Genomic DNA, 19,998 nt, shown 5'->3' on the forward strand with positions numbered 1-19,998 from the left:
ATTCTACTAATGGTAGGTACAGCAGGATGCAGAACAGGTCTGAGAGTCAATACAGAGCAGACAGAGCTACAGAACTGGCTCCGCAAGTTTAACTGGCACAAACATCGAAACTTGATTGGCCATGGAAATGTGTATCCATAGTGCCCGGGGAGGTTCCATGCTTTCTATTTCTCTGTGCTGCTGACAGCAGGAGTACTACGTACCAGCTGTCAATAGCACTCTCAGGAGAGAAATGCCTGGATGCTCATAAATAAAAGGACCAGGATTGTTATGAGTTTCTTTTGGATATTAGTTATACTAGTAGCAATGAACTTTAAATATATCAAGCACAATAGAATTTTGTTTTGAAGGGTAAAGGCTTCTCATAAAACAGTTAAGCATTCACAAGGCATCTTCTCGTGTTTACACTACTAAATCCCATCTATGATTTTGCTGCCAAGATAAAGGAGCTAAATTTAATAGTACTGTTTATTGATAGCGATCTGCTGAAATCTGATCTTAATAAACACTGGTAGAAAAACAGCTGTATTGAGAGAGAGAAAACTTGCACTCCTATAGTGCATCCAAAAGCACTTCATATATAATGTGCCTGAAATTCAGAGGCTTTTTTGGTGCAAAAGTGGTGTAGTTCCGGCATAATGGACCAGAATATGGGGCAAAAGTCAGATGTGCCTGAGTTACACCCATTCTAAAATACATGCTGAAAATGGCCACTGCCAGAAGATGCACCCAACCTCAAAGCTGTTGTCCCAGAAATATCACCGTTCACAGCAGAATTGAACCTGACTTGCATTAAGCTTGTAGAAAAGAGGCATAAATTATCTGCATGATTTGTCAAACCAGGAAGTAGTTGAGCTCACAGGCTATGAATGGCCACAATCTTTCTGAAACATCAGCTTTGATTGAAGCAATTGCAAAAATATTTTCTTCGATATGCTGTTAAGAAAGGATTTTTAACACAGGACACCAATTGTGGTCTTGCCGCTGGCCTCATTAGACCAGAGTTAGAGCTGCATGGCCTAGAATTTCTGATCGTGATGCCGACAGCAACCCACTTATAATTAATGGGTTACCATTGGAATTACAATCTGAAAACCTAGACCATGGTCTACAGGCAGTGCGATGACATGGTTCATAGTAAATTCCTTTTTTTTTTAAATCAAGACTGGAAATAGCCCATCTTGATTGTTATAGAAAGCTCTGTTTTACAACTTCTAGTTCTTCAGAGACCATAAAAGTGAAAGCAGATATTATGAGAGAGTTTTATGTAATGGTCAAGAGTGTACAATATTTATGGCAACATTTATTGTGCTGTGAATGTAACATTACAATCTTAAAAAATAGTCAGAACATAGTGCCTGAAGCTACTGTGTTTTATTTTAAAAACTAAAAAGGAACAACTACAGAACATGCTTAGTGTTTAAAAATTAGATGCTGTAAATTTGTCAGCCATACAAATTTTAATGTGAAACGAAATAGTAGTGTATTACATTTTAAAGAGTAAAGATGATAATATATATACCTCGAGTATGACTTCAGTCATCATGCTGCACATAGGACATTGAAACAAAATCAATACTTGGTGATAGAACTAGTTGCCACAGTGAATTAAAACATTGTTTTAAGAGGGACCTGGGTTACATCCTGCCTGAACTGTTAAGATACACATTTCTTCTCTCTACCAACTGTAGGGGTCATGAAAGGAATTTGAACTGACTCATCGCAGATCCACAACATGAGCATGATCCACAAAACAGAATTTCCCACAATTAATGTATATACATTTTGGAACTCATACCTGAAAAGTTTTATTGAATCATTGCTCACTCCTTGGCCCAAAAGTGACTGAATTTACAATCTATTGAACAAAACACAGATTAGCAGAATGGGATCAGCTCACTTTAAATGCAAGGCATTTGGCACTTGAACAAAAACTGTCACCATTTTTATTTTAAAGATATACTACCACAGAACTAGTAACTCTGGACAGCCCACTACATATTTTCTTATGATGAGAGACTGGAAGCTGTGGAGAAATAAATAAATTATGAAAAAATTAATAGAATGTTAGCCTTTATCTTAAGGAGATTGAAATTCAAAAGTGAGAAAGTGATGATTCAATTGTACAGAGCCTTGGTCAGATCCCATCTGGAGTTCTGTGCTAATTTGTTTGGCACTGAACCTGAGGAAAGATATTTTGGCTTTGGAACAGGTACAGTGCAGGTTCACCAAAATTGTACCAGGGCTTAAAGGGCTAAATTGTGAAGACAGGTTGCATAAACTTGGTTTGTATTCCCTTGAGTTTAGAAGGTTGAGGGGAGATCTAATTGAGGAATTTAAAATGGCTCAGGGATTCAATAGTGTAAGTACAAAGAAAATGGGGCAGGAATCCCAGTCTCCCCAGGTCCGTATGGAGTGTGTACAGACCCGGGAAAGCATTGCAAAAGCCAGTTTTCGGCGCGCGATGTGCATGCACCAAAAAACAGCTTTTCCGATCTGTCAAGCTCTTACCCATCTCTTGCCCAGCGAATGTCTTGCAAGCAGGCATATAGCTTACTTTTACCAGTGTAAGAGTTTTAAAACATACAAAAATATCTAAAAATAACATTTTTAAAACACTTTAATTAAAAAACTTTTTTAAAATATTTTTTTTTCTAAGACATTTATTAACTTTAATTTAAATTAATGTTAAATATGTGATGTATTTTTTCTATTTTTTATTTGTGTTTGGATGTTTGAGGGGATGTTTCTCAATCATAATAATGAGAACTCCCACTTACGGAGTTCCCATTATTATGAATGAGAAAATACTTTACCTGGATTGGCTGCCCAGTGCCATGTGACTCCAGCTCCAGCACACGTCCGTCCAGACGTGCACGCGCTCCGATGCGCAGGGAGAGGAGACCTTAGGACTGGGATCGCTTGTGGGCGCAGCAGGAAAAAGCATCGTTTTAACCATTTTCTGTCGAGCGCCCACGGGAAGCAGAGGGGCGGGATTTCAGGGCCATTATTTCCTCTGGTGGGTGCATCCATAACAAGAGGGCATAATCTTAAAATTAGAGCTAGATCATTCAGGATTGAAATCAGGAAGCACTGCTTCACACAAAGGGTAGTGGAAATCTGGAATTATCGAGCCCCTAAATAGATGATCCTTTAGGCCTCTTCCCCAGTTCCCCACCGTCATGGATACCAGTGCCAGGCCAATTCAGTCATTGGATGGCAAGTCAATTAAAATTTTCAAAACTGAGATTGATCCAAGAGAGAGGAGGTTTTACTCATTTGCATATTTGGCTGCTTATTGGGCAGATCTCCAGTAGGGTGTAGTGTAATACGTGTGTCTGATTGGCTAGTGCAAGTGACGTAACCCGACAGCCAGGAAATGCCTCCTGTTTCACCTCAATGCTATCTGAGAAACACCAGCATAACTTTGTGACAACTGTCCAACGTATGTGTAGATTGTAAAACTATTTTTGAGTTCTCTTCAAATTGGAATGTTTAGTCGAAGAGTGGGAGGAGATGGTTTCCTTTTTAAGGTACGCGGGGTCTTTTGGTTGTACCCAGTGTTGTACCCAGGAATGAAAGTCTCTAGTTATGAAGAAAGGCTTGAAAAATTGTTTTTTTTCCAGTGGAACAGAGAAGGATAAAGTGGGCAGTGATCAAGTAGAGGTTTTATAATAATGAAAGGTTTCGAGTTAGTAACAAGGGGCTCAGACTGATGGTTATTCCTAGTAGAACGAAGGGGGTTGTTAGAAGATTTGCTTTCATACAAAGGATTAATAAATGCTGAAAGCACACACATGGACAGATTAAGGGGGAGGCAGATGGGGTGGTTGCCCGGGGCCAAGCCTAGAGTGGACCCATACAGGGTCGGATTAAGGGTAAGAGTGAACAGTATTGACATAAGTGACGTAGCAAGAGCGGGGCAAAGCCATGAGGGTTCAGGCGCATGTTATTCTCGACTTGATGTAAACAGACTCTAGACGTCTGCAGTGCCTGGCAGGGCGCCAGTCAACGCTGTGTTGTTCTGTAATGACATGATCTAATCTAACACTAATGTTTGTAGAATTATCTAATAAAGCTTTTGTCATTATTTTGTATTGTTATTATCACTGCTTCAGATGCTTTTGTTTACCTATTGGTGAAGAAAGTACATATTACATACATAAGAGGTACGAGCTTAAAGGTCTGGTCCCAGTTCTTGTAGTTAGCATGCTATCTGAGCACCAGAACAAGCGCTGGACTTTCAAGATGAGTAAATTAGTAAAATACGAGTGGGAAATACATTGGTGTCCAAACTATCATCAAAGAGCAATGCCCATATGCGACATTTATACCATGCGCAGCGCACTCACTCAACCTTGTGGGAAGAAACAGGGCCGAATGCAGCCCAGTGATTGTCAGTTTTTTTTGACATTGTACAAAAGTTGTACACTTTTCTCTCTACATTGACATTTCGTTGGTGACTGCTTTATGAAAAACTAAAGCCTTTAAGACTGTCTGTCGTCAAACAGCTTTCTGCCACTCAATGGTCAACAAAGTTTGAAGCAGTGTCAGCCCTGCTCACAGGTTACACTCCCATATGCAAAGTGTTGGAATTCCTGGCAACTGACATGGAACAGAAAGTTGATCAACTAATCAGTACCTTGAAACACCGCCTTGAAGCATATAAGGAAATCAGCTGTAAGTTGTATTCCTGTCCAAGCTAGCCGCTCTCTCGACTCATGAGATCAAGCAAGCTGCAACGAATCTTGCCCGCTCCTATCCCAAAGATCTGGAACCTCTGATTAAAAGTGAATTCATCCAGTTTTCTAGCTTGGTAGCATCCTCAACAGAGCTTCAAACCCCAATTTGTGTCAAACAAACAAAGTCAGTAGAGCTAAGAATGTACCAATTCCTCCATACACACACCCTCACCCAAACCTTTTCTAACATTGAAATAGCTCTTCGGATATATCTGTCAATGATGGTATCAAATTGCAGTGGTGAGCGGTCCTTCTCAAAACTAAAATGCATCAAGGATGAGGTCAGGAAACGAATGGGACAAGATCGACTTAATAGTCTTTCAATCATGAGCATCGAGAGCAAAGTATTGAGAGGACTTGACTTCTCGAAAATCATTGACGAGGTTAACCAACAAAAAGTCTAGGAAACGACCATTGTAATGTTCTACTTGTAGTTGCCTCTGTGGAGAAAATGGAATGCAAATGACAAATGATGGTCTTCCAAAAAAATTGCGCTGTCTTGTTCTAAATTGTTGTCATTGTCGGTTTCATTTCAAAATGTAAGGATTTAAAAAAATTAAAGCGTTGTTCATCAAGGTATCAGTTGGATTGTTTGGAAACATAATAAAATATTACATGAGTGTTGCTATGCTATCAATGCGAACAGAACCTGAGATGTAGACCATACCTGACCTTGACCTGATGCATACTCGGTATAGTACCCTGTAACTTAGCTCACTAGTGTCATTTACTGCAGGATGTGAATGGACCATGGCTATGGTACTGCCTGGGGCCCTGAGGCACCCTTAATCCATCCCTGAGCACACAGTAGGACAGTCAACATCTGTGAAGAGCAGATAGGACAAGGTCTGAGGCAGAGCTCCCTCCCTTCATGTGTAACTCTCAGCTCTTCAAATGCACCTTTGGTCCTCTTCCTCAACCTCACTCCCACTTCCTGCCTCATTATTCCCAGAGTCCCTTGTATAGTGCGAATGAAGTCACTGTTATAAGAGAGGAGGTAAATCAGAAAGTTGTCATTAGGTGATGCTAAGTTTTAATCCTACAGATTTTTGGAGGAGAGGAAGACTGAGGAAGGTAATGAATTTGACAGTTTTGAGATCCTGAGAGAAAATTAGTTAGTATACAATGTTTAACTGCTTTCTTGTTCCTTTTCGTTTCATTGCTTTAAACATCAGATTACACACACACACAGTTGTAGTAGTACAGGATCAGTTCTTTATTGAAACCTCATACTATCCACAACCAGTATGAGTGCACAAGGCTTTTCATACTACACAAAACCAGTATGAGAGCTGCTGAGACATCACACTATCCATGATTCTAGTGTGAGCTAGCTACTAAACAGTGTTCCCCTACATTTCTTATACTGAATTTTACCTGGATGGTGGTGGATGGGGACTGGTTGGGCCTCTGTTCAATGAAGAAGCGGAGTGCCCTCAGGCCATCCTAGTGGGGGATGGAAGTGTAGAGGGATTGGATGTCCATAGTGAAAAGGAGACGATTGGGGCCAAGAAACTGGAAACTGTTAAAGTGGCGGAGGACATCGGAAGAGACTGGTGGAAAGAGACTGGACAAGGGGAGAAAAAATAGAGGTGAGATAGGAAGAAATCAGTTCCATGGGACAAGAACAGGCTGAAACATTGGATCTACCAGGGCACCTTTCACCCCACTAGCCTCTACATTCAACAGATCATCCTTCGCCATTTCCGCCACCTCCAGCGTGATCCCACCACCAAACACCTTCCCCTCCCCTTTCAGCATTCCGAAGGGACCGTTCCCTCCGTGACACCCTGGTCCACTCCTCAATCACCCCCAGCACCCCGTCCCCTTCCCATGGCACGGGAACACCTGCCCTTTTACCTCCTCCCCACTATCGTGGGCCCGAAACATTTCTTCCAGGTGAAACAACGATTTACTTGCACTTCTTTCAATTTTGTATACTGTATTTGCTGCTCACGATGTGGTCTCCTCTACATTGGGGAGACCAAGCGCAGATTGGGTGACCACTTTACAGAACCCCCTCCTTCAGTCCATAAGCGTGAGCCTGAGCTTCCAGTCACTGTTACTTTAATTCTCCACTCCACTCCCACTCTGACCTCTCTGTCCTCGGCCTCCTACACTGATCCAATAAAGCTCGAGGAACAGCACCTCATCTGTCGTTTAGACACTTTACAGCCTTCTGAACTCAACATCGAGTTCAACAATTTCAAACCATAACCTCGGCCCCTATTCTTTTTGGGTTTTTTTCTCCTTCCCTCGGCAGCTATTGATGATTCTGTCATCTCCATTTACACCCTATCTGGACTCATCTTTTGTTTCTTAACTTGTCACATTACCATGTCCTTTTGCCTTGCAAAATAATCCCTTTTATCTTTTAATCTCTTCTGCCTTCGACCCTATCACAGACCTTCCTTTTTGTTCTTTTTTCCCCTCCCCCTTTTCTCAGCCCCTACACTTGCTTAAAAACCTGTTACATCTCTAACATTTTCAGTTCTGACAAAGGGGTCATCGACATGAAACGTTTCTCTCTCCACAGATGTTGCCTGATCTGCTGATTATTTCCAATATTTTCTGTTTTTATCTCAACTCTTCGAATTGATTTACTCTAGCAGTAAAACCTTCCCCTCCTCTAAACAAAGTTATCAGGATGACACATTCAGATATGGCTGAATAACTTTTACACATCCTACTGTGTCAGCTGTGGTAGCACACTCGCCTCGGAGTCATAGAAGCATGCAAATATAGAAAATAGGTGCAGGAGTAGGCCATTCGGCCCTTCAAGCCTGCACCACCATTCAATAAGATCATGGCTGATCATTCACCTCAGTACTCCTTTCCTGCTTTCTCTCCATATCCCTTGATCCCTTTAGCCGTAAGGGCCATATCTAACTCCCTCTTGATTATATCCAACAAACAGGCATCAACAACTCTCTGCGCTAGGGAATTCCACAGGTTAACAACTCTCTGAGTGAAGAAGTTTCTCCTCATCTCAGTCCTAAATGGCTTACCCCTTATCCTAAGACTGTGTCCCCTGGTTCTGGACTTCCCCAACATCGGGAACATTCTTCCGACATCTAACCTGTCCAGTCCCATCAGAATTTTATATGTTTCTATGAGATCCCCTCTCATCCTTCTAAACTCCAGAGAATAAAGGCCCAGTCGATCTAGTCTCTCCTCATATGTCAGTCCTGCCATCCCAGGAATCAGTCTGGTGAACTTTCGCTGCACTCCCTCCCTCAATAGCAAGAACGGCCTTCCTCAGATTAGGAGACCAAAACTGAACACAATATTCCAGGTGAGCCCTTACCAAGGCCGTGTACAACTGCAGTAAGACCTCCCTGCTCCTATACTCAAATCCCCTAGCTATGAAGGCCAACATACCATTTGCCTTCTTCACCGCCTGCTGTACCTGCATGCCCACTTTCAATGACTGATGTACCATGACACCCAGGTCTCATTGCACCTCCTTTTCCTAATCTGCCACCATTCAGATAATATTTTGCCTTCCTGTTTTTGCCCCCTCACATTTATCCACAATATACTGCATCTGTCATGCATTTGCCCACTCACCTAATCTGCCCAAATATCCCTGCAGCCTCTTAGCATCCTCCTCACAGCTCACACCGCCACCCAGTTTAGTGTCATCTGCAAACTTGGAGATATTATACTCAATTCCTTCATCTAAATCATTAATGTATATTGTAAATAGCTGGGGTCCCAGCACTGAGCCCTGCGGCACCCCACTAGTCACTGCCTGCCATTCTAAAAAGGATCCGTTTATCCCAGCTCTCTGCTTCCTGTCTGCCAACCAGTTCTCTATCCACGTCAGTACATTACCCCCAATACCATGTGCTTTAATTTTGCACACCAATCTCTTATGTGGGACCTTGTCAAAAGCCTTTTGAAAGTCCAAATGCACCACATCCACTGGTTCTCGCTTTTAGATTGGTTTAATTGGCAGCGAACTTCTAAGTAGCTGTTTGGTGTTGAAGTAAATTTTAGTAAGTAAATTAATTTAAGGGTTAAGTCATGGCAGGAGAGCTCGGACCCGTGTCATGCTCCTCCTGTGCTATGTGGGAAGTCAGGGACGCTTCCAGTGTCCCTGACTACTATGTGTGTGGAAAGTCAGTCCAGTTGCAGCTCCTGACAGACCGCATGACGGCACTGGAGCTGCGGATGGACTCACTCTGGAGCATGCGCGATGCTGAGAATGTTGTGGATAGCACATTTAGTGAGTTGGTCACACCGCAGGTAAGGGTTAGGACAGATCGTGAATGGGTGACCAAGAGACAAGGCAAGAGCAGGAAGGTAGTGCAGGAGTCCGCTACGGTCATCTCCCTCCAAAACAGATATACCGTTTTGGATACTGTTGGGGGAGATGACTTACCAGGGGAAGGCACCAGCAGCCAGGTTCATGGCACCGTGGGTGGTTCTGCTGCACAGAAGGGCGGGAAAAAGAGTGGGAGAGCTATAGTGATAGAGGACTCTATTGTAAGGGGAATAGATAGGAGTTTCTGCGGCCGCAACCGAGACTCCAGGATGGTATGTTGCCTCCTTGGTGCAAAGGTCAAGAATGTCTCACAGCGGCTGCAGAGCATTCTGGAGAGGGAGGGTGAACAGCCAGTTGTCGTGGTACATGTGGGTACCAACGATATAGGTAAGAAGCGGGAAGAGGTCCTACAAGCTGAATTTAGGGAGCTAGGAGTTAAATTAAAAAGTAGGATCTCAAAGTTAGTAATCTCTGGATTGCTACCAGTGCCACGTGCTAATCAGAGTAGAGGGAGCAGGATAGTTAGAATAAATATGTGGCTGGAGCAGTGGTGCAAGAGGGAGGGATTCAAATTCCTGGGACATTGGAACCAGTTCTGGGGGAAGTGGGACCTGTACAAAAGGGACGGTTTGCACTTGGGCAGGACTGGAACTGATGTCCTGGGGGTAACATTTGCTAATGCAGTTCGGGAGTGTTTAAACTAATATGGCAGAGGGATGGGAACCGATGCAGCGAGATAGGGCGAAGTAATATGGAGTCAGAAACAGATGGTAGAAAGGTAAAAAGGAATAGTGGAAGGCCGAGTAAACAAAGGCAAGAAATAAAAATGGCCACACTACATCATTCTAAAAGGACAAAGAGTGTTAAAAAACAAGCCTGAAGGCTTTGTGTCTTAATGCAAGGAGTATCCGTAATAAGGTGGATGAATTAACTGTGCAAATAGATGTTAACAGATATGATGTGATTGGGATTACAGAGACGTGGCTCCAGGATGATCAGGGCTGGGAACTCAACATCCAGGGGTATTCAACATTTAGGAAGGATAGAATAAAAGGAAAAGGAGGTGGGGTAGCATTGCTGGTGAAAGAGGAGATTAATGCAATAGATAGGAAGGACATTAGCTTGGATGATGTGGAATCTATATGGGTAGAGCTGCAGAACACCAAAGGACAAAAAACGTCAGTGGGAGTTGTGTACAGACCTCCAAACAGTAGTAGTGATGTTGGGGAGGGCATCAAACAGGAAATTAGGGGTGCATGCAATAAAGGTGCAGCAGTTATCATGGGTGACTTTAATATGCATATAGATTGGGCTAACCAAACTGGAAGCAATACGGTGGAGGAGGATTTCCTGGAATGCATAAGGGATGGTTTTCTAGACCAATATGTCGAGGAACCAACCAGGGGGGAGGCCATCTTAGACTGGGTGTTGTGTAATGAGAGAGGATTAATTAGCAATCTCATTGTGCAAGGCCCCTTGGGAAAGAGTGACCATAATATGGTGGAATTCTACATTAGGATGGAGAATGAAACAGTTAATTCAGAGACCATGGTCCAGAACTTAAAGAAGGGTAACTTTGAAGGTATGAGGCGTGAATTGGCTAGGATAGATTGGCGAATGATACTTAAGGGGTTGACTGTGGATGAGCAATGGCAGTCATTTAGAGACCGCATGGATGAACTACAACAATTGTACATCCCTGTCTGGCATAAAAATAAAAAAGGGAAGGTGGCTCAACCATGGCTATCAAGGGGAATCAGGGATAGTATTAAAGCCAAGGAAGTGGCATACAAATTGGCCAGAAATAGCAGTGAACCTGGGGACTGGGAGACATTTAGAACTCAGCAGAGGAGGACAAAGGGTTTGATTAGGGCAGGGAAAATAGAGTACGAGAGGAAGCTTGCAGGGAACATTAAGATGGACTGCAAAAGTTTCTATAGATATGTAAAGAGAAAAAGGTTAGTAAAGACAAACGTAGGTCCTCTGCAGTCAGAATCAGGGGAAGTCATAACGGGGAACAAAGAAATGGCAGACCAATTGAACAAGTACTTTGGTTCGGTACTCAGTAAGGAGGACACAAACAACCTTCCGGATATAAAAGGGGTCAGAGGGTCTAGTAAGAAGGAGGAACTGAGGGAAATCCTTATTAGTCGGGAAATTGTGTTGGGGAAATTGATGGGATTGAAGGCCGATAAATCCCCAGGGCCTGATGGACTGCATCCCAGAGTACTTAAGGAGGTGGCCTTGGAAATAGCGGATGCATTGACAGTCATTTTCCAACATTCCATAGACTCTGGATCAGCTCCTATGGAGTGGAGGGTAGCCAATGTAACCCCACTTTTTAAAAAAGGAGGGAGAGAGAAAACAGGGAATTATAGACCGGTCAGCCTGACATCGGTAGTGGGTAAAATGATGGAATCAATTATTAAGGATATCATCGCAGCGCATTTGGAAAGAGGTGACATGATAGGTCCAAGTCATGTGAGGTTATCCACTTTGGTGGTAAAAACAGAGAGACAGACGATTATCTGAATGGTGACAGATTAGGAAAAGGGGAGGTGCAAAGAGACCTGGGTGTCATGGTACATCAGTCATTGAAGGTTGGCATGCAGGTACAGCAGGCGGTTAAGAAAGCAAATGGCATGTTGGCCTTCATAGCAAGGGGATTTGAGTACAGGGGCAGGGAGGTGTTACTACAGTTGTACAGGGCCTTGGTGAGGCCACACCTGGAGTATTGTGTACAGTTTTGGTCTCCTAACTTGAGGAAGGACATTCTTGCTATTGAGGGAGTGCAGCGAAGATTCACCAGACTGATTCCCGGAATGATATCAAGAAAGACTGGATCAACTGGGCTTGTATTCACTGGAGTTCAGAAGAATGAGAGGGGATCTCATAAAAACGTTTAAAATTCTGATGGGTTTAGACAGGTTAGATGCAGGAAGAATGTTCCCAATGTTGGGGAAGTCCAGAACCAGGGGTCACAGTCTAAGGATAAGGGGTAAGCCATTTAGGACCGAGATGAGGAGGAACTTCTTCACCCAGAGAGTGGTGAACCTGTGGAATTCTCTACCACAGAAAGTTGTTGAGGCCAATTCACTAAATATATTCAAAAAGGAGTTAGATGTAGTCCTTACTACTAGGGGGATCAATGGGTATGGCGAGAAAGCAGGAATGGGGTACTGAAGTTGCATGTTTAGCCATGAACTCATTGAATGGCGGTGCAGGCTCGAAGGGCCGAATGGCCTATTCCTGCACCTATTTTCTATGTTTCTATGTTTCTATGTACAGCTAAGGATTTTCCATCCAATTCCCGGTGCTCCCAGCAATCACAGGGTACACATCCAGTAAATGAGAGGTGCTGCTCACAGTTCAGGAGGTACACTCTCTGTGAGCACCACTGTCTGCTGGGATCGATGAAGCAGCTCTTACATTTCTTCTTTTTTTTTTTAAAAGAACGCTATGGCCTCAGATTATAACATTTACCAACATTAACCTCATATTTCGTTCAGGCACTTTGCAGCCTTCTGGACTCAACATCAAGTTCAGAAATTTCAGACCATAACCTCTGCCCATATTTGGCTCCCTTCCCTCCCCCCATCCCCACGATCGTATGTAATTTTTTTCTCCCCATCTCCCATGAAGCTGGTAATTATTCTGCAATTCACACCCTATCTAGACTAACATTTTTCTAATTTCTGCCATTACCATTTCAGTCGGCCCATCATCCCTTTTGTCTCTCCTGTCTTCCATCCTATCACAGACCTTCCCATTTGTTTTTTCTTCCTCTCCCCCTTTCAGTGCCCCTTAAGAATCTGTTCATTTCAAGCATTCGCCAGTTCTGATGAAGGGTCGTCGACCTGAAATGTTAACTCTGTTTATCTCTCCACAAATGCTGCCTGACCCGCTGAGATTTCCAGCATTTTCTGTTTTTATTTATTATTGATATCAATGCTTAAAAAAATGGTATTTGTATTTTCCCAAATCCCTGTAAATTCCAGGGCATCTAGAAATGTAGCAATAATGTTACATGTTTCTTTATCCCTGGATTTTAATGCTTTTAAAAAGTACAATTACAGTGCATGTGGGGTTTCATTGAGAGTGCTGGATCCCAAAATCAGCCTCCTAGAACAATGTGCAGCCTCGTACGTTGTCATGTTTGCCCGACAGCAAATTTCAATGCCAGTTACCATTCTCCAGATTTTATTTCTTCCATGTAGGCACTATTTCATGTTCAGTTAATATTAATTAGTTCTGAATTGCCCTGGAGTTCTGCTTGTCAGTGTGTACTAATGTGTTTCCTGATAATACCTTGAATACTTCGTACCAGCAATTCCTCCTCCCTAAAGGAATTGAAGGCATTGTACTGCCCAGATGAAATGGTGCCAGAGAATGTCATGAGTCACACTGTGCAACCGCATTCTTTCAGTATTTTTAGCAAGAAAATGTTAACCAGATAAAATTAAATGAGATAGACTGGGAATACAATTTTGACCCACTCGAGAGGAAGGAAGTAAGATGTGGTAGGTTATGTGTATGAGTTTGCAGTTAGGGCTAGTAGGCAACATTGTAGAAGCTAAGTTGCTCACCTGGCCTTGGCAAAATGTCCCCGTATTGCAGACTAGGGAGTTAGTAAGCATGCTTAACCAGAGTGTAGTGTGAAGGGTTAGCTTGTGAGTGTTGCTTTAAGAGGATGAAAAGTGTGTGATGCCAAGCCTGCACTATTGCTACAAACCTCCCCTAATACATAAAAGCTGCCTTGCACATTCCGAAAACATCTTCCTTCACTTGAAGATGTTTACACATCTCTCATTTCATCTCTCCCATCACACTTGCTGCACACTTATCCACTGGCAACATTACTCTATTTACTTACGTCGTTGCAGGAGAAACTGATGCACTACTGTAGTCAGAGGCAGGCCACTGGAGGGAAACATCCCAAAATTGTGCCCCTAACCAGGAGAAGAATATATAAGATATACCTGCAGCCATTTGTTCCATGGTCCCATCAAAAAGAATTGTGGGTTTAGATATAACCTTGTTAGCTACTTAGTCTATTAAGATTGATTCAGATAGCTACCATATCAGTATTATCAGCTGCTGCAATATCAGTGATAGATGACAAATTGATTCGGGATCCATGAATGTTTCCACAACAAAAGCTTGTTATCTACAGAAACAGTTCCCTCTTCGAAATAAATGCAGTCACACATGTCAGAGGCCAATGCCAAGGTTTTGTCTTAAATATAACTTTTAAGCATAAATGCATAGAACGCAACCATGGACCCAAGTGCTGAATGCCAGAGGACAGGCAGTATTCAACCAAGAAGAACATCATTGCAGGAGTTCTTCAAGGCAGCTTTCTCGGCCAAACTATCTGCAGCTGCTTAATGGTGGGCCCTCCCTCCATCGTAAGGCCAGGGTGTGTTTGCTGATAATTTCAATGCAGTCAGAACTCCTCTGGTAATAAAGCAGCCCCTGTCTGCCTACAGCAGACTTGGACAACATCCAGACTTGGATTACATTGTCTGAAACTGCTGCTGCTCTGACTCAAATTAAACACATTTGCAAGATCATTGGTTGCACTTCACTAAATAGTGCTTATCAAAAATACTGTACTTTCAAAGGGGGCATAAGCTGCATAACAGTATTTTTTCTAACAGATGTAATAAAGCAAAAATATGGGCGTTTTCCTGGATTTTTAACATCTATATACTCCAAGCAAGGATAATGATCTGAAAATATGGTCTGGGCAATAGGTATGGATGTCCTTGGCTTTTCTTTCTGAAATTCCACTCTCACCATTTTACAGCAGGTGTTAATACCCGCTTTAAAATAGTGAAGAGAGCAATTTGAGACAAGTACATTAAACATTTGTGCCACAGTATTCCACAGTATCATTTTAAAATTATTGTACAGTAATAAATATGTATCAATATCATCATTTCAATTTTAAAATTACACCATAACATATATCTTTATTAAAAGTGCAAACACAAATTAATTAGAGATTCTACAAAATTTTATGTTCATCACGACAAAGTACATTATTTAAAACAAGATTTATGCAGCACATCAGTTTTGCAGGTTTGCAAACCAATCAATCTATTCATCCTTGAATGTTTTTAGTTTACTTGCAGAAAATGAAAGATGCAATTGGAGGATTCTGCAAAATATACCTATTAAATTCATACTAACAATATCAATGTTACTGAAGTAAGACTGGACCATAAAGAGTTGTGGTGAATGGTGCTATTGTATCTTAAGATGCATCTGCCATACATAAACATTGGTCATTTTAATTTGGTTCACAAGTTAGCAGAGTGGTAGTAGAAAGCTGAAGTTTTGAGTTAACACATAGCAATAAAACATTTTTAAAGTATTTTAAAACTGACATTTCAGGGAACCTAATGACATGATCAGTATTTTTGAATGAAATATACTGAACTGATCTGGAAAATCAAACTTTCTTGTCACATCGATGAGTATTGTTTTTTCCTGAATTGAGAATTTCAAAATGCATTTATATTTATGATATTAATATTCACAGTAGAGAAAATGAGATTATGTGAGATAAATTATTAGTGTAGCTATATAATATCAGATGATCCTTCCTCACATAGAAACTCAAAAGTGAATCCATAATTTATCAATATTTATTCTGTGCCCTTGTTATAAAGATACAGACCATTAAATACATTGTGTTATTCAATAGTGTCTCATTTACAAAATTGATTTGGATTCAAGTGTGCGGATGAACTTTCAGCTGCACCAATTCTCCAAGACTGACTCAGCCAATGTTGCAAGATTATAAATTTGTCTCTCTAATAATCTCAATTTATATTGCTGTGATTATTAACACTGTAAATATGAACATATTTTAAAATTCTTAGTTTAGGAAAGGACTGAAAAGGGAATTTTTCACAAGTTAGCAGCAAAGCTGCTGTCAAGCACCGAGAAAATGTATTTGCGTTGTTGTAATGTTAAGTTTCAAACCATCAGAGAACTACACTTCATAGAATTTGAACGAAAGCAACTTCACATCATGCTGAAGATATTAAAAGCCTCTTCCGTGTTTGTAATAACAGAAAATACAATTCATATGTTAAGAATCCAATAAAATGTATACTTATTATATTTTATAGCATTTGTCGTATACTTGGTATACTTCAGAATATGGAATTTAACTTGTTCATGAGCCCTCAGCAAAACAGCATGAGCACATCAGATATAAAAGCTGCTCATTAAGTGATACTTTGATTTATTAATCTATCCTTTCCTGCATGCCTGTATAATTTTTATAAGTAAATTTTATTTCCTGATCAAAAATCCTTTATTATCATTCAAAATGTCTTGCAGTGAAGGATTAACAACTCAAAACTCTGCCTATATCAATGGATTTGTTCAGTGAATCAGAAATCCTGAGAAGGATGATTGCATTTTATTGGAGGAATATAAACCATTAAATTGTTCTGAAGGCAACTGTAAATATATTGTATCTATTTCCTGTAGCTGTAATACAGCACTCCCTGAGGCTTGATCAATCTTTTTTTCCTTGTAGTCATCATACGTGTATAGAACCGGGTTACCATTTTTATACAATGCAATTTGAATACTTCTGCCTTTGACATGGACATGATATGAGAAATAATAGATGCCTGATACTTGACATGTAAAAATTCCAGTTTCTGGATCATAAATATTGGCTTGATTGTACAGTATTGTGTCAAAAACTATTGGTAATCCTGCTGTAGAATATGGTGTAGAGAGAATGGCTTTAAAAGCTTGACCAGTATTTGACATTCCTGATATTTGTCGTAATTTAGTGTAAGTACTGTATCTGTTTGACTGCATTACAGTTTCTCCTGGTGGACCTGTTGGACCTGGTGGACCTGGTGGGCCAGGGATGCCAGGAAGTCCTGATGATCCCTGTGGTTCTGCATCAATAGATATGTTCATAGCTCCCCTCAACAGAGTTCCAAATACGAAAGAGTTGGATCGGCCTGGTTGACCTGGTTGTCCTGGATCTCCTCTGATTCCTTTATGTCCTGGAGGACCTTGAGGCCCAAATGGACCTCGTTGTCCAACTGCTCCAGCAGGTCCTATCGCTCCATTATTGCCTCGAATCCCGAAGGGCCCTCGAATACCAAAAGAACCTGGTATACCAGCTTCACCATGTGTACCTATGGGTCCTTTATCACCTTGTGGACCAGGTGGTCCTTGTTTTCCTTGTGAACCTGGGATACCTTCCTCTCCTACAATTCCTGATTTTCCTGGAGGACCTGTTGCGCCTTCTTCACCTTGTAATCCAGGAAATCCAGGCAGCCCTATTGCACCAGGTTCTCCTGCAGATCCTGGATTGCCATTTTCACCTAAAAAACCTGATACACCTGCTAGTCCAATTGGTCCTGGTGATCCTTTGGGTCCTGCAGCACCAAATTCGCCATCTATTCCTGGATCTCCTTTCTCCCCAGCATAGCCGTAAAAGCCTCTGGGACCAGTTTCACCTTTAAGGCCTGGCAAACCTGGTTTTCCAACAGCTGGTGGGCCAGGTTTACCCGGCACACCTTTTGCACCCGGAGGACCCTTGATACCAGGAAACCCTGCAAGACCTTGTTTACCATCTACTCCTGGCATTGAAATTGCTATGCCAGATGGACCTTGTGATCCTCTTTCACCAGGTAGACCTGAAGTTCCAGGTATACCAGATTGTCCCATTTCACCTTTCTCTCCCAATGTGCCGAAAATACCAGGAACTCCTGGTAGACCTGAAATTACTTCTCCAGGAGGTCCTGGATTACCTTGTGACCCTGGATAACCCTTTTCTCCTGCAAATCCAGGAAGACCAATTTCAACTTCACCTTTTACCCCACGCAGACCCGGACTTCCTGGTTCTCCGTTTGTTCCATATTCACCTTTTGGCCCTGGGGAACCTGGTGGTCCTTGGGAACCCCACTCACCACTTTCAGATATTGAATTGGCTCCAGGAGCACCTCGAGGTCCTGGAGGTCCTTTTAGTCCCTGTAGCCCATGAGGTCCTATGTCACCATATGGTCCACAAAGTCCTCTTTCACCCTTTTTTCCAGGTATTCCTGGTATTCCTGGTTCTCCCACATAGGATATTCCTGATATTCCTGGCAGTCCAGGTGATCCACACATTCCTGGGGGACCTCTCTTCAAAACACAATTTGCTCCTGGTGGGCCTCTTGGTCCAGGTAATCCCTGTGGACCTCTGATACCTAGGAAAATAAATAAGTACAGTTTACCTTATGGCACCAAGAATATGTATTCCACATGATGCTATATAAATACAAGATGTTGTTGTTGTTTCGTAACAGTATTCTCCTAAAACTTTACTAATTAATCTCTCATTGTATTAAATCCAATAAAGAAATCAGGAGAAACGTCTTGACCCAGATTGTGGTTAGAACCACAAGGAGTAGTTGAGGCGAATAGCATAGATACATTTAAGGGGAAGCTAGATAAACACGAGGGAGAAAGGAATAGAAGGTTATGCTGATAGTGTTCGATGATCTGTTTCTGTGTTGTAAATTCTATGTAATTATATGAAAGAAAAAATTTTTTTAATTGAAATTGAGCAGCTGACACCTTAAACTGGGCTTGCTCATATATTAAATTAGAGATATCCAAGGACCCTGGACTTGACCAGTACCACGCTTGCAACTTAGTTAAATGACGTCAATGGAAAGTACAATCGGGCAGAGTGTAAAACATGTGGCTGATCCGATCCTGTCAATTTCCCACTGAGTGGGTTAAGTTAAAATTACTCCATTATGTTTGTAATAGTTACATTATAGAATCAAACATTAGGATTATAGTGCGTTATAAAATTAGCAAAGCTCCTTATTGCTTCAAACCATAAATAATTTGTATTGTATAATTTTGTATTAAGATTTTAGATCAGACATTGTCAATCTTTGTTGGCTGCTTTCTGCAAGTTCTTTTTCTAGGAGCAAGTGAGACAATACACCCATCTGCCTAGATAGGAGGTGGTGTGGCAGTATTGGTTAAGGAGAATATAACGGTGTTGGAGAGGGAGGGTGTCTTGGAGGGCTCAAGGACAGAATCTATGGGCCCAAATTTCCCCAACCCCTTTTTCTGGCGCACTCTCCTGAGATGTGGCGACTTTGTGCACTCAAAACGGCGCCAAAAAACTTACTAACAATTCTGGCCGCTCTGCTGTGTGTCCCGGGTCCTGGCACGCCATTTCTCATGGAGTGGGGGGCGGAGCTACAGCCCTGCGCCAAAAACAGTGCGGGCAGCTGTCTACATGCGCAGTAGAGCGTTCGCACTTGTGCAGTAGCTCCTCCCATGATGATGATGATGTTGCCTGCAGCATGGAACCCAACGCGTCCCGCCCCTATCCCGAGCCGAGTGGCCTGCCACACAAGCCGGCCACTGCCTTCCCGTGCTGAGGGCTGCAAGAAACAGGTTGGTGGGGGGGAAGAGTTTTAATCGGGGTGGGGGCAGGGGGGGGGAAGAGTTTTGATCGGGTGTGGGGGGGAAGAGTTTTGATGGGGGGTGGAGAGGAAAGAGATTTGATCGGGAGGGGTGGGGGAAGAGTTTTGATCGGGGTGGGGGGGAAGAGTTTTGATCAGGCAGGGAGGGGGGGAAGAAGAATCTTCAAAGATTTTTCAGTACTTTAATATCTAGCTATCTTTACTAAAAATTCCCTATCTGCAGTATTTTACAGCTCACCCACTACTGCATAGAATTCTAAAATATTACTAATTATCAGAGTCACACTACGCAATGCTGAGCACCAAAATTTAAGTTTACATTTTGACATGCTTTTTTTGTTAAGTTTACGTTTTAAACTTCTAAACCTAGTCAGGGCAATTCTTTGGTGCTGCAGAAGTCAAAATCCAATATGGTGTGATGCCGCACACGAATCCATTAGGCGAGAGCTCTTTTTATTATTTACAAAGAAAACCCTCCCATTGCTTAAGTGGCCCCTATACTTCAGCT

At 42.1% G+C, this 19,998-nt stretch overlaps 1 protein-coding gene across 1 annotated transcript in view; it reads right to left on the reverse strand.

Moving 5' to 3' along the window:
- Nucleotides 1–16,413: 16,413 nt before the first annotated feature.
- The window catches only part of LOC139267280 (collagen alpha-1(X) chain-like), a 28,832-nt gene continuing 25,247 nt past the window's right edge, over nt 16,414–19,998 (reverse strand). The window contains exon 2 of the mRNA XM_070885334.1: nt 16,414–18,248. Within this exon, the coding sequence (XP_070741435.1) occupies nt 16,414–18,168 (1,755 nt within the window). The 5' untranslated portion in view covers nt 18,169–18,248. The remainder of the gene's footprint in view (nt 18,249–19,998) is intronic.

This window comes from Pristiophorus japonicus, chromosome 7 (genome assembly GCF_044704955.1).
Source record: "Pristiophorus japonicus isolate sPriJap1 chromosome 7, sPriJap1.hap1, whole genome shotgun sequence".
Classification (NCBI taxonomy): domain Eukaryota; kingdom Metazoa; phylum Chordata; class Chondrichthyes; family Pristiophoridae; genus Pristiophorus; species Pristiophorus japonicus.